The sequence below is a fragment of the Patella vulgata genome, chromosome 8 (assembly GCF_932274485.2).
Source record: "Patella vulgata chromosome 8, xgPatVulg1.2, whole genome shotgun sequence".
In the NCBI taxonomy this organism is placed as follows: Eukaryota; Metazoa; Mollusca; class Gastropoda; family Patellidae; genus Patella; species Patella vulgata.
This window is the reverse complement of record NC_065886.2, coordinates 929,274-942,780: the sequence shown is the minus strand read 5'-3', so window position 1 is coordinate 942,780 and position 13,507 is coordinate 929,274. Positions and strand designations below refer to the sequence as shown.

General features: G+C 35.5%; 1 protein-coding gene across 6 annotated transcripts in view; it reads right to left on the bottom strand.

The window, feature by feature from the left end:
* The window catches only part of LOC126829985 (adhesion G-protein coupled receptor G6), a 126,786-nt gene that overhangs the window by 50,812 nt on the left and 62,467 nt on the right, over nt 1-13,507 (bottom strand). Inside the window, exons 2-4 of one of the 6 annotated variants that reach the window (XM_050560178.2) lie at nt 3,830-4,147; nt 1,809-2,087; nt 437-715 (exon numbers count right to left, since the gene is read on the bottom strand). In XM_050560178.2, coding sequence (XP_050416135.2) covers nt 437-452 — 16 coding nt within the window. In that variant the 5' untranslated portion in view covers nt 453-715; nt 1,809-2,087; nt 3,830-4,147. Of the gene's footprint in view, nt 1-436; nt 3,522-3,829; nt 4,148-13,507 lie in introns of those variants that run through there. The other 5 variants (XM_056103012.1, XM_056103014.1, XM_056103013.1 and 2 more) reach the window with 5 other exon arrangements.

The following is a 13,507-nucleotide window of genomic DNA, read 5'->3' as shown; positions in this document are numbered from 1 at the left end:
ACAATATAATTTCTGGCTAACTATTGACATGGTTATGCTAAAATTTTCCATACCATTATTGTATATGATTTGATTTTAAAAAGTATGTATAGATGAAAAAATAAAATGCAAGCGTTTACAACACAGAGTGTTCGTTAAAGAAATTTGTTGATGAGATCATTGTGTTTAGATTCAGATAAATGAATCAATGGTAGATGTTGATTTAGGGGCGGACGCAAGGGTTTAGAATTGTTATGTAAGAATGCGTGAATGGATTCTCGTGCCCGATACTATCAATAATATCACCTGATGTATTGTGTTTTTCGGACCCTCTAGACAAATGATCCTTAATAATATTTTAAATAGCTGTAATGATGACAGAGATATAGGATGGTAAATATAAAACGAACAATCTGCATAACAGTAAATTACAAATATATAAATGTTATCAACTTACAATGTACTATAACCATCAGTTGTTTAGATTGTGAACCAGATATCTGTGTATGTTTAGCCTGACAGGTGTAATTACCAGCTTGTGGTCTCTGGATGTTGTTTAGTTGTAGAAGACCATTACTAGATGATATTATATTACTACTAGTATCAGCACCTTTATACCAGCTGATATTACACGGTGGTGGATTACAGTCAGCTGAACAGGTTACAGTTCTACTTTCATTTTCTATCACTGTTATACTAGAACTAGTTGGTGTAACTATGACATTCTCTGGTCCATCTGTTAAAATACAAGTGACAGAGTATAATTGTTCGGATGGGACGAAAACCCGTGGTCCCATTGTCGTGCATGTTATAGAACCCCTGACAGTTGTATTTGGATACAAGATTTTGCCGATGCGCCGCTGTCCGAGCAAAATTTTATGGCATAAGCACATCTTCATTAGCCGTGTCGGTGCAGAACAGTAGGCTGTTAAACCCCATGTTATTTTATTTCATTTCTAACCCAACTGTTCAAATTTTCTGATAAAGCGATAAAAGATTCTACTCGGTCAGAAAAGAGCAATAATGTAGTGAGTAGGGTAATACTTACCATAAACTGTTATCTGTAGTGAGTAGGTTAATACTTACAATAAGCTGTTATCTATAGTGAGTAGGGTAATACTTACAATAAGTTGTTATCTATTGTGAGTAGGGTAATACTTACAATAAACTGTTATCTATAGTGAGTAGGGTAATACTTACAATAAACTGTTATCTATAGTGAGTAGGGTAATACTTACAATAAACTGTTATCTATAGTGAGAGGGGTAATACTTACAATAGACTGTTATCTTTAGTAGGGTAATACTTACAATAAACTGTTATCTATAGTGAGAGGGGTAATACTTACAATAGACTGTTATCTATAGTGAGTAGGGTAATACTTACAATAAACTGTTCTTTGTAGTGAGTAGGGTAATACTTACAATAGACTGTTATCTATAGTGAATAGGGGTAATACTTACAATAAACTGTTATCTATAGTGAGTAGGGTAATACTTACAATACACTGTTATCTATAGTGAGTAGGGTAATACTTACAATAAACTGTTATCTATAGTGAGTAGGGTAATACTTACAATAAGTTGTTATCTATTGTGAGTAGGGTAATACTTACAATAAACTGTTATCTATAGTGAGTAGGGTAATACTTACAATAAACTGTTATCTATACTTACAATAAACTGTTATCTATAGTGAGTTGGGTAATACTTACAATAGACTGTTATCTATAGTGAGTAGGGGTAATACTTACAATAAACTGTTATCTATAGTGAGTAGGGTAATACTTACAATACACTGTTATCTATAGTGAGTAGGGTAATACTTACAATAAACTGTTATCTGTAGTGTTTTAGTGAGTGGGGTTGTTGTTAAGTTTCTGTGTTTAGCTTGGCATGTATAAGTTGTATCTTGTCTCTGGATGTTGTTTAGTTGTAGACGACCATTACTAGATGATATTATATTACCACTAGTCTCGGAACCTTTATACCAGTTGATATTACACGGTGGTGGATTACAGTCAGCTGAACAGGTTATATTTCTACTTTCATTTTCTATCACTGTTATATTAGAACTAGTTGGTGTAAATCTGATATTCTCTGGTCCATCTGTTAAAATATAAACATTGAAATAAAATAAATCAGACAACGTATAGTAAACTATTAATATATAACTGGCGTAGTGCATGGTTTCCTTTTTGTTCACTTATTTCATATTTTGATTTGATTTAAATGAAAAGATCGGTTGATTTTTTATAAAATGATTTGTTTTGTGGGATGAAAATAGTACGTCTAAAGATAAGGCCAAAAGTAGTTAAAATAACGTTACGCTTAATCAATCTTTGAAAAAAATTACAATATATAATCACATAGAGTCTGCCTTTTACCAATCGAAATCAGAATCACATCAGTTCAAAACTTTATTCTAACCTAATCAATATTGTAATCCCCCTTTTTAACAATTAACAGTTATTGGGCAATTTTTTTAAATATGTACGCCTGTCTTATCAAGAGCGGGTATAGAAAGATAAAAGATTTAGATGTCGAAATTTGTTTACTGATATAAGTTCCTATTATCTTTAGTACTAGGCACCACGCCTTTCAGATAAATACAACTTAAACCACACAAGAGCAGTTTGAATTATATAAAATTCCGATTTTAGTCTGATCTATCTGACTTTTCACCCTGCTTTGCTGGTCGCGCTTCGAGCTTCCCATTCACCCCTGGCTGGTTGGTCGTGCTTTTGCGGGAAAAGGAAGACCCAAGTAAGAACAAGAACGCTAGAAGTGGTGGCGAGACAATGGAAGATCCATGTAATAACTGAATTTTAAAACTCAAAGTTCTACTTTACAAAAACCTGTGGACCTATAATCTGAAAATATATAGGTTTTTGTGATGCAATACTTATAAAAGAATTGATTGTGTGTTTTAAATTAATTCATTTATAGTCACATTTTATTTTCTGGTCGTTTATTTATATTTAATATAATTATATCTGAATGTGATCTTGCAGACTGCTGTTATTTATTTCGCCTGAACTGTGTTTTGTAGCATTTGTGACAACAATCGGCTTTAATATAAAAACAATGACAGTACATTAAAAGTAATCATGGAAATCGAATTCAAACTGTAATAATTGAGAAACAGTCAATTTAATATATTATAATTAAACAACAAGATTAAATGTCTTGCTTGTTATTTATAAAATAGTTAATTACAGAATACATGGAAACAATCGAAATATGTAACCTTTTCTGACGGTGTCTGCTAAATGACGTCATAAATTATAGAATACATGAAAACAATCGACATATGTGACCATTCCTGGCGGCGTCTGGTAAATGACGCCATAAGGGCGATGATTCAGATAAACGCTAAGACGGATAGAGTTAATATTTTAGGAATAAAAAAATATTGCACAAAAATTCAGAGAAGGAAATGCTAAGACGTTTACAATTAACAATTTAAAAAAAACTATCATTGCACAAAAATATAATCATCTATATATTGGCCAGAAATGTCAAATTTCTGTTAAAAACGTATTTTTGCTCCATCCTTAGCAGTGTGTTTGAAATAAAATTCAATTAAACCTTTTCTGTGTATTACCCTATTGGCTTTCAATAAATCAGTAGAACAGAAATATTACTGTCTTTACCATCAATACATTATTAATATAATATAAATATAACAACTTACAATAAACAAGAAGATTAACAGGTGGACTACTAACACCACTCCCTTCTCTACAGATTAATATAAATAAATCAACTTACAATAAACCAGAAGATTAACAGGTGGACTACTGACACCACTCCCTTCTCTACAGATTAATATAAATAAATCAACTTACAATAAACAGGAAGAGTAACAGGTGGACTGGTGATTCTGTTAAAGCTATCTCCACAGGTCCAGGTTCCAGTATCAGTTGATGTAACATTAGTTATATTAAGATACAGTGTTCTGTTGTTACCATTGATACAACCACATGTATATCTGTTATCAGTTGATGATGGTTGACAATCAGATAATAATATGGTACAGGTTTGGGATCTGTCCTTGTTAAACAATACAACATTAGGAACTTCACCACTAGATATCTGACATGTAAACCTATAATCCCCTCCTCTAATACCATATGGTGATGATCCTGATAAACTGTATCTTTGACCTGTAACAGAAGTAAGAGACATGTAAACCTATAATCCCCTCCTCTAATACCATATGGTGATGATCCTGATAAACTGTATGTTTGACCTGTAACAGAAGTAAGAGACATGTAAATCTATAATCATCACCTCTAATACCACACCATTTACAAGACACTGACGTAATTATTACAATGTGATGTTTATACAGGTCACCACACAATTACAAGACACTGAAACTCATGTCTAACCTCGTGGGTTTTCTCCGGGTCCTCCCTACGCGCAAGCGAATTATTGAAAAAAAATATAATCACATGTTAGTCCAGAAATGACCCAGTTTGTGTCAAGTGTACGTTAAACCTCATATCTCTCTCTCTCTCTCTATCTCTCTCTCTCTATCTCCCCCTCTCTCTCTCTCTCTATCTCTCCCTCTCTCTCTCTCTCTCTCTCTCTCTCTCTCAGATGCATTATGTAAGAGCTAAATCTGCCTATTGCCGTTCTTTGTTTTCACTTCAAATGCTACACTAACTTATATTATTCATCCTCTTAAATCACAGCCATCAGAGGCTCTAGAGTTGATTATTGCCTGAATCAATGTTTAAATGATAGTTTATATAACTTTTGATAGAGTGGTTCGTGCAAATAACAAAAATCAAATAAACGAGCTATATTTGGGGCTTATTTTAACAAATATGATAAGACTTACCATTAAAATCATCATTCATTAACAATTAAACTATTGCTAAGTTGGATATTTGTGTGATTTGGCCATTTGAATGTGACTTTCTAATTATATGGAAAAGTTGATCGCCCAAGTAGCGTTACAGCGGTAGATTTTTTCATTAAAAAGAGTTATGTTTCTTGGTCACATCAAAGTTTCAAATTTTGTTCTGGAAAACGAATTCTTAATTTCCGCAGTCGGCTTTCTTCGTTTTTTTACGTACGTACAATTAACGTTTGAATTTAACATTTGTACGCGTGCACAGCCCTTAGTTAGAGAGAGAGAGAGAGAGAGAGAGAGAGAGAGATGTCTGTATTTTGAGCTGATTTTTTTAACGTTTACATGCAATAGACTATAGTTGAAACTTTCTAATAAGGGGTGAATTTCGTGGTTTACAAACGCAGTACGTAGAGAGTGCTTACCGTACCTTTATTGTAGATGTTAAATATCCTTTATGATAATCCTATTTTGTTTCAAATAATTATCACAAATATAAAAATCATACACATCAAAAACAGAGGAGCACACGACATGCGCAAAGAAAAAAAAACCTTAAGCATTTTCAAATCGGTTCGGCAGCAGTGGTCCAAATGTCTAGCATTGCATCCGGAATTCCGTATAAGAATCTACTTAGAAGTCAAAAATGCGACTCCTACACATTGTGCTCTAAACCGTGTTATAAATTATAGAATAAACCGTACATCAATTGAACCCATTTCAAGGTGGAACTGCATGCTTTTTGATATGATTGGGCTTTTTTGTGGCGCCAGATAATCCAAAAATAGAAGTCGATACGTGACAATGCGTCTCGAAAAATTCTTTGATCTGTTATATGACTGGAAAATTTTGTTATTAAAAACAACCGGCATGACAATGACTACATAATAAGTTGGGAGTTCTGCAATAGGGATCTTTTAGTGAAATGTTAGAGAAATTTAAGTTTAAATATATCCTTTGTGTTTGAATTCCCACTTATGGTTGGTTGTGTCGTATTATGTATCAATCTGGAAATTTCTGTTTTATAGCTATTGTTCTCGAAAGTAAGACGCACAATTTACGCATCGTGTCGCGTTTTAATATTTTTAATAATTATCAAAGGCGTACGAACCAGGGGGGTGGGACGGGGGGGGGGCAGCTGCCCCCCTAACTGTCGGGCAAGCTGAATTTTCGGGCAGATGGGTAAAGTGAAAATTTGGCAAAATAAAGGCGTCCGTCAAGTATTCCAAAATTTTTTTTTGGGGGGGGGGGCCAGACAAGGTCAGCTTCTCTTCTTCGCCTCTCGAAGAAAACGGGCGCCGCTGTCTGTAAAATGAAATTTTCGGGCATTTCTAGTTTTGATTCCCTAACTGTCATCGATCCCTACTAAAACACTAATTTTACTTTTCTTTTAATTGAATACAACGAATTTGTACTGAGTTGACTTTGGATTAAAACATTTTGTCTAGAGCCATTCTTTGTACGACATTTTTCTGGCATCGATTATTATTTGTGAATGCAACTGCAACAGTCTGATTGGATGGTTGGAATTCAGAATGGGATTTTGGTTACAAAACCATTGGATACTTTTGGAGCTGCTTTCACGGGCTCGAATAGCAGAAAACGCATTTGCGGTGGTTAAATTTTCAAAATTTTCTCTGGGAGGGTGAGGCCCCCATACCCCGCGACGATTGATTGGTTGTTTGGAATTCGGGTCAGCCAGGTAGGCTATATTGGACCGAATTGAAGTTGCTGTATTCACAGGCTGGAATAACAGGAAAACGCGTTTGCGGCAGTTTTTTCCCAACGGTTGATCTTTTGATTGGAATTCGAGTCAGCCATTGTCATTAGGCTATATTAGACCACATTGAAGTTGCTTGTTCACGGGCTGAAATAGCAGGAAAACGTCAAATATTCCAAAATTTTCTTGGGGGGGGGGGCAAACAAGGTAAGCTCCGCTTCTTCGCCTCTCGAGGAAGACCGACACCGAAATTTTTTCGGGCATTTCGGGTTCTGCCCCCCTAACTGTCATCGAGCCCGTACGCCTATGATAATTATGAAACAGTCAATGCGCGTCTTTTTGGTTATATTTCAGTTCTAGAAAAATGAGTTGTTACTGGATTTATAATTACTGAAACGTTTTGTAACTACCATGTTAGAAATGGCAAATGCATAAGGATACTAAACACGAATGGCATAGCCATAATGGCACATCCTCCTATTATATTTGACACAAAAACGGAGGCCAAATTCGCAGCGCCCTAAAATGATTAGAATCCGAGTCTTGTGACCAGTACCGTAATTTTATCTTAATCATACACGTCTGGTTAATCGAGACTAGGGAAAATAATTTCGTTCAATTAATTTCCAGTCTCAAATTTGTTCTGCGTATTTAGAGCTAGCAACAATGTAACTTCTAAAGTAACTAAAGCGCCCACTAACAACAGAGTTTTACGGTTAAATAAAAGTAACTTTCACAGTCTTGCAGTGTCGGTATGTTGCCACGAGAGTGGATTTAAAAGATAGAAAAAGGGCGAAACTACATGAGTTGACTCTGAACCGAGAACCGTTACAATATATACGTCATTGGTTACAAAACAACTAACTTAGAAATTAAATCGCCGAGTTTTAGCCAAAAACGAGTAAAGAATATTTTTTTTACATGGCTTCATTGATAAATAAGTGAATGAATATTGTCACGTGAATGTCTATTTTGGGCGACTGTTTGCTGCTTACAGTGCACGAGCGAGCCCGTGAGAGCACTTTTTTCATAATCGAAGTTTTGATCCGCGTGACAACATGCTGTTAAAACAGGTCAGTTTATATAGTACAGATAATTAAGACTGTGGGTCACTCTACTTTTGAAGACAAAATTAAAACATTCAATACGCATATTTAGCTATTGCATTTTTAACTTAACAAGCGTATAATCAATTCTCTAGAACATCGGATGGTAGTGATTGACACAAAATAAAATGCGATTGCCATTTCATGATTTAATCAAAAATAGAGAAGATAGTCCGGATATCCAGCATCTTTACTGCTCACCGTTAAGCGCTATATACATTTCGTGGAGTGTCGTAGGTCGATCACATGACCTGCTATCGAGTTCGCTTAGTTTACAGTCAGCGTGTCACACAGTGTCGTCTGCTCGCGTATGTCGTCTGCTTCAGTACATTGTAATACTTACAGTGGAACTAAAATGCAATGAAATGGGGTTTAACGTCCTACTCCTCTGTCCCAACTATGCTAATAAAGACCGGCATGCATCATACACTGTGTTATGAGGGAAATGTGGCCCGGCCTACTGTTATATATAATTATAGGAATCTTTTACGTGCACACTAATGTATTAACTAAAATTGCGAGATTCAATTGGAGTTTAATATCTAGCTACTTGTGGAGATTCTATCACGCCAATGTATTTATCAGTATAATATTATATTGGTATGCTAGTCAAACTGGTCATAGTGTAAAATAGTACATTTGTAGTATTTAATATCATTTATATTCTATTGACATTATATTGTTATCTGTGTATATAAACAGTAGGTCATATTCATATTCGTTTACACGATAATTGCTAAAACAAAAGTAGTTTCCTTTAATTTATCTTTAAGTGTGAGGTGTCAGTTTGTTTCTATTCAGTCCCCGTGTATAGGAATTAGCACAATTGTGTTTTGTACTATGATATAACCGAGTACAGTACTTCCCACCCAGCAGGGATTTATCGATGTCTATAATAATTTATCACTAATGTTAATATAAAATGAATATAAGAACAGTTGCTACGTTACCTTGTATATATCTTACAGCCAGTAACATAACTATAATATTACAATACGTGAATCTATTCATGGTCGATACTTTACTGTTCTACATGTACATATAGACGAGGAAGGTTGAAAATGGGGACGTTGTATAAGGTTCATCTAATCGGGAAGTTACTGTGTACATGTACAATCAGTAACATGAGTATTATATCATAATACATGAATCTAATGGTCTACTGTTTTATATAGAGACCAGGAAGGGATAAGATAACTATAATATCATAATACATTGGGTTGAACGCTTTCTACCAAAGATGGAGCAATATGTGGCAACATTTGACTGTAAAGCACGTATGAGGTTCAACTTGGAAAAATTTAAATACACAATCATGAATATTCAGCAAAACCTGGCAGAAAAGTGTACATTCAAGCCTCTTTCTTCAATTTTACACCAAAAAGTCAACACAAGTCGCCATGTAAAAGGGAGGAAGAGGGAAAGAAAGTGTAACTAGGTAACGGAGTAGGAATAATTTTCCCCATTAATCACTTAAATTAGGATTACAATTGTTAATTTTCATTTATAGAAAGTAATATGTATTATAATATGCATAGAATTTTGTTCATTAATTATTGAAATTGTTTTGTATCTTTTTATTTAATTGCATAGAATATTAAACGATATAATAAATATTTTTCCAGAAGTTTAAAATGTATTTTTCAGTAAATGGTACATCATGTTTTAACGTCTTGTTGTGAATGTAGAATATATTGGAACTTACTCTACAGTGAGACTAACGCCCCACCCCTCCCATCAATATAGATGATACATTAATGTAGAACATAATGGAACATACTCAACAAGTCTACAGTGAGACTAACGACCCCCCCCCCCCCATCAATCCTAAACTGTATAGATGACACATTAATTAATTGAACATTCATCTTGTTTGTAAAGAATGGGACAAGCAAACTCAACCAAAGCAGAAATGCTCCTGATTAAACTTAGGCAATCAGAATCAAACTTACCGTGCTACCAAATGTCTGGGGTGTTTCAGAACCTTGTCAAGGTAAAACCATACTCTCACTCAATTAGAATCAATATTATCGTGTCTCCAAGCATCGACCAATCAAGTTGCTGATCTATGTTTAACCTAATTAGAAAATGTCCATCATCGAACTCCACCAAGTCATTCACCTAATAAGCATATACCCACGTTTGAGCATTAATAATAAACTTTATTCGTACACTAAGTATGAAAATAAATACATGTAAATAGATACAGGTTCCCAATTAATACATAGTTGATTAATTACTCCATTTTATGTTACGTGAAATTTTGTCCAAAGGACCCAAATACCGGAAACCGCAGCCATTTCCATAAGATCAAAATTTCCCCATCCAGCAGTTAATGATAAGGGTAAAACGCTGGCTCGCTAGCCTGGAGATCAGGTGTTCGATCACAGCATTGGCCGAGAAAGTTCATCCAGATTTTCCGGCGTGGTTCCCCCTTGTCAGTGATGCAGGACGGAGGGCCTGACAAAGACAGCTGTCTAGTTGTTCGGATGGGACGAAAAGCCGAGGTCCCGTGTAGACTTTGGCGTGCACGTAAAACCGAAGTCCCTCACAGCACACAGTATGGCGTATGCCCGTTTTCATTAGCCCAGTTCGGGGCATAATAGTAGGACGTTAAACTCAATTTCATTTTATTTCGTTCTGGAGAAGGCTGCGTGTAGGTGAGGGAGCGGGGATGACTATGATCGTCAAACATTTATTTGTAAATAACCGGCACTGTAAACAGCAAACTTCCAAAATAATAATTAGTCGGATTAATGATTGCCCACGACAACAAACGGAAGTAACCCCAGTTTTAAAACTTCAAGTTGTATACGGTTTATATGATTGGGTAGTTATTGTACAGTCAGCGATATAACTATACTATTATAATACATAGTATTACTGTTATATATATATATAGACCAATAGATTGATATGGTTGGGTAGATATTGTGTAATGCATGTATATATATATATATATATATATATATATATATATATATATATATATATCATAGTATAAAATATAAAAATAACACCGATTTGCTTCTACATGTTTCAATATATTTTCATCAGGAAGCCATTGATACTAATAACGTTGCAAGGTTACCCTCGTGACGTCACAATAGAGGTACATTACATTGCATGAATGAATGAATAAATGAATGAATAGTGATGAATGAATAAACAAATATAATATGTACATAACACACTATTCAGTTAGCTACTTATCAATAGGAGATCAATTAAGCTAATTTATTTGTTTAGCAGAGGTCTAAATTTTTTAATGAAATATTCCTCTTTAACTGTTCTCTGTTTTGTGCAATCATTTAGAAGCTGGTAAAACGGGAATATTTGGAATTTTGTATTAAAGTTGTGTGCACATATGTCCAGATGTTCGCTCAGGGATATCATGCGATATTCTGGATTTTTTATCTGTGATTTGTGTACAACAACTCGCGATCTCAAATATTCAGTTTGACCGATATACTGCTCCGTACAACCCGGGCAAGTTATGGCATAGATCACATTTCGTGATGCACATGTTAAATTAGCATTCACGTTAAATGTCCCGTGACCTTTGAAGGTGATTGATGGCCCTTCCATAAGGTTTTCGCAGGTACCACAGTTTCCACGCTGGCATTTTTTCACCTCATATTTTGTTGGGTGTGATGATTCAGACGTGAATTTAGCCTTCGTAAGGATGTTTTTCAAACTATTGCTTTGACGTTTGCTGTTGATGATTTCTATTGACTTAAGAACTTCTTTCATCCGTTCATCATTTTCTAGCACTGGTAAATTATGTCTAATTTTATTCATAATATCCGGGTTTTTAGGGTTGAAGGTCGAAACGAATGCAATAGGTTTTCGCTGTGAAGTGTATTTCTCCTTCACCGTTAGCAGATCGCGTCTCTCTAGCTTTAAAGCTTTGGATATTCCATCGTTTATTAGATTTAGTGGATATTGTCTGTTTCGAAGGAATATTCGCAGCTCCTCGAATCGAACTTTCTGTTGGTTGTTGTCAGATACTATTGTTCGGATTCGCCTGGCTAGATTATACGGTAAACTCCGTTTGGTGTGACTTGGATGGCATGACGTGAACATCAAATACTGCTTGGTGTCAGTAGGTTTGTAAAAGATATCAGTTTCAATCTTTTCTCCTTTTTTGATAACCAACGTGTCCAGAAATGCTAATCTAGTGTTTGACATTTCCATTGTAAATTGTATATTGACATCCATATCATTTAATATTTTAAAGAAAATATCCAAGTCATTTTTTGAACGGGTCCATATTATGAAACAGTCGTCCAAATACCGACGCCAAGCTTTTATGAAATAGCTAATAAATGCGTCTCCGAATTGTAGTTGAACTTTTTCATATAGTCGTTCTTCTAAATAGGCTAGTACCAGAGTTGCATATGTTGGCGCCATTTTTGTCCCCATAGCTGTTCCTTTCATCTGTTTGTAGTGGTCACCATCAAAGTGGAATGTATTGTTTTGAAGTATGAATTCCACACTTGAGATGACCAGTGAGTCAGATATCCGGCCTGGTAATTCGGTCGGGTATTTATCCAACCAGTATTTTAAACCTTTTAGACCGAGATCATGTGGGATGTTGCTGTATAGAGACGTTACATCAAATGACACCATCATGGATTCTTCTTGGACTTTTGTTGGCAGTTGATGTAGGAAATCCATTGTGTCACGTACATAGCTTTTCACGTGGCATAAATATGGTTTCAATAAGATGTCAATAAAGTTGCTGAGGCGGTGTGTTGAACATGTTGGCCCCGCAATTATTGGCCTTATTTTCAAATCTGGTGGATGTGGCATATTGACAAATTCACTGGTAGCTGAGGAGCATATCTCATTGATAGCCTTGCTTTTATGAACTTTTGGCAGGCCGTAAAAATTGCTCTCTCTAGGTATGAATTGCGTCAGATAATCGTGTTCCTTTTCCGTCAGCTGATCGGTGAATTTGTTGACTAGCTGTTTCATCTTTTTGAATGTATCTGCGCTCATTTCGGCATCAATTTTTATGTAGCTATCTGTGTCACTTAATATATCCAAAGCCATGGTTTTATAGTTAGAAGTGCTCATAACTACAGTGGCACCTCCTTTGTCGGCTTGTTTTATAATGATGCTTTTGTCACCAACCACGTACAATGAGAGGAAATCACTGGACAACTTGGCAAAAGACAAAAGCATCATTATAAAACCTACTGACACCAAGCAGTATTTGATGTTCACGTCATGCCATCCAAGTCACACCAAACGGAGTTTACCGTATAATCTAGCCAGGCGAATCCGAACAATAGTATCTGACAACAACCAACAGAAAGTTCGATTCGAGGAGCTGCGAATATTCCTTCGAAACAGACAATATCCACTAAATCTAATAAACGATGGAATATCCAAAGCTTTAAAGCTAGAGAGACGCGATCTGCTAACGGTGAAGGAGAAATACACTTCACAGCGAAAACCTATTGCATTCGTTTCGACCTTCAACCCTAAAAACCCGGATATTATGAATAAAATTAGACATAATTTACCAGTGCTAGAAAATGATGAACGGATGAAAGAAGTTCTTAAGTCAATAGAAATCATCAACAGCAAACGTCAAAGCAATAGTTTGAAAAACATCCTTACGAAGGCTAAATTCACGTCTGAATCATCACACCCAACAAAATATGAGGTGAAAAAATGCCAGCGTGGAAACTGTGGTACCTGCGAAAACCTTATGGAAGGGCCATCAATCACCTTCAAAGGTCACGGGACATTTAACGTGAATGCTAATTTAACATGTGCATCACGAAATGTGATCTATGCCATAACTTGCCCGGGTTGTACGGAGCAG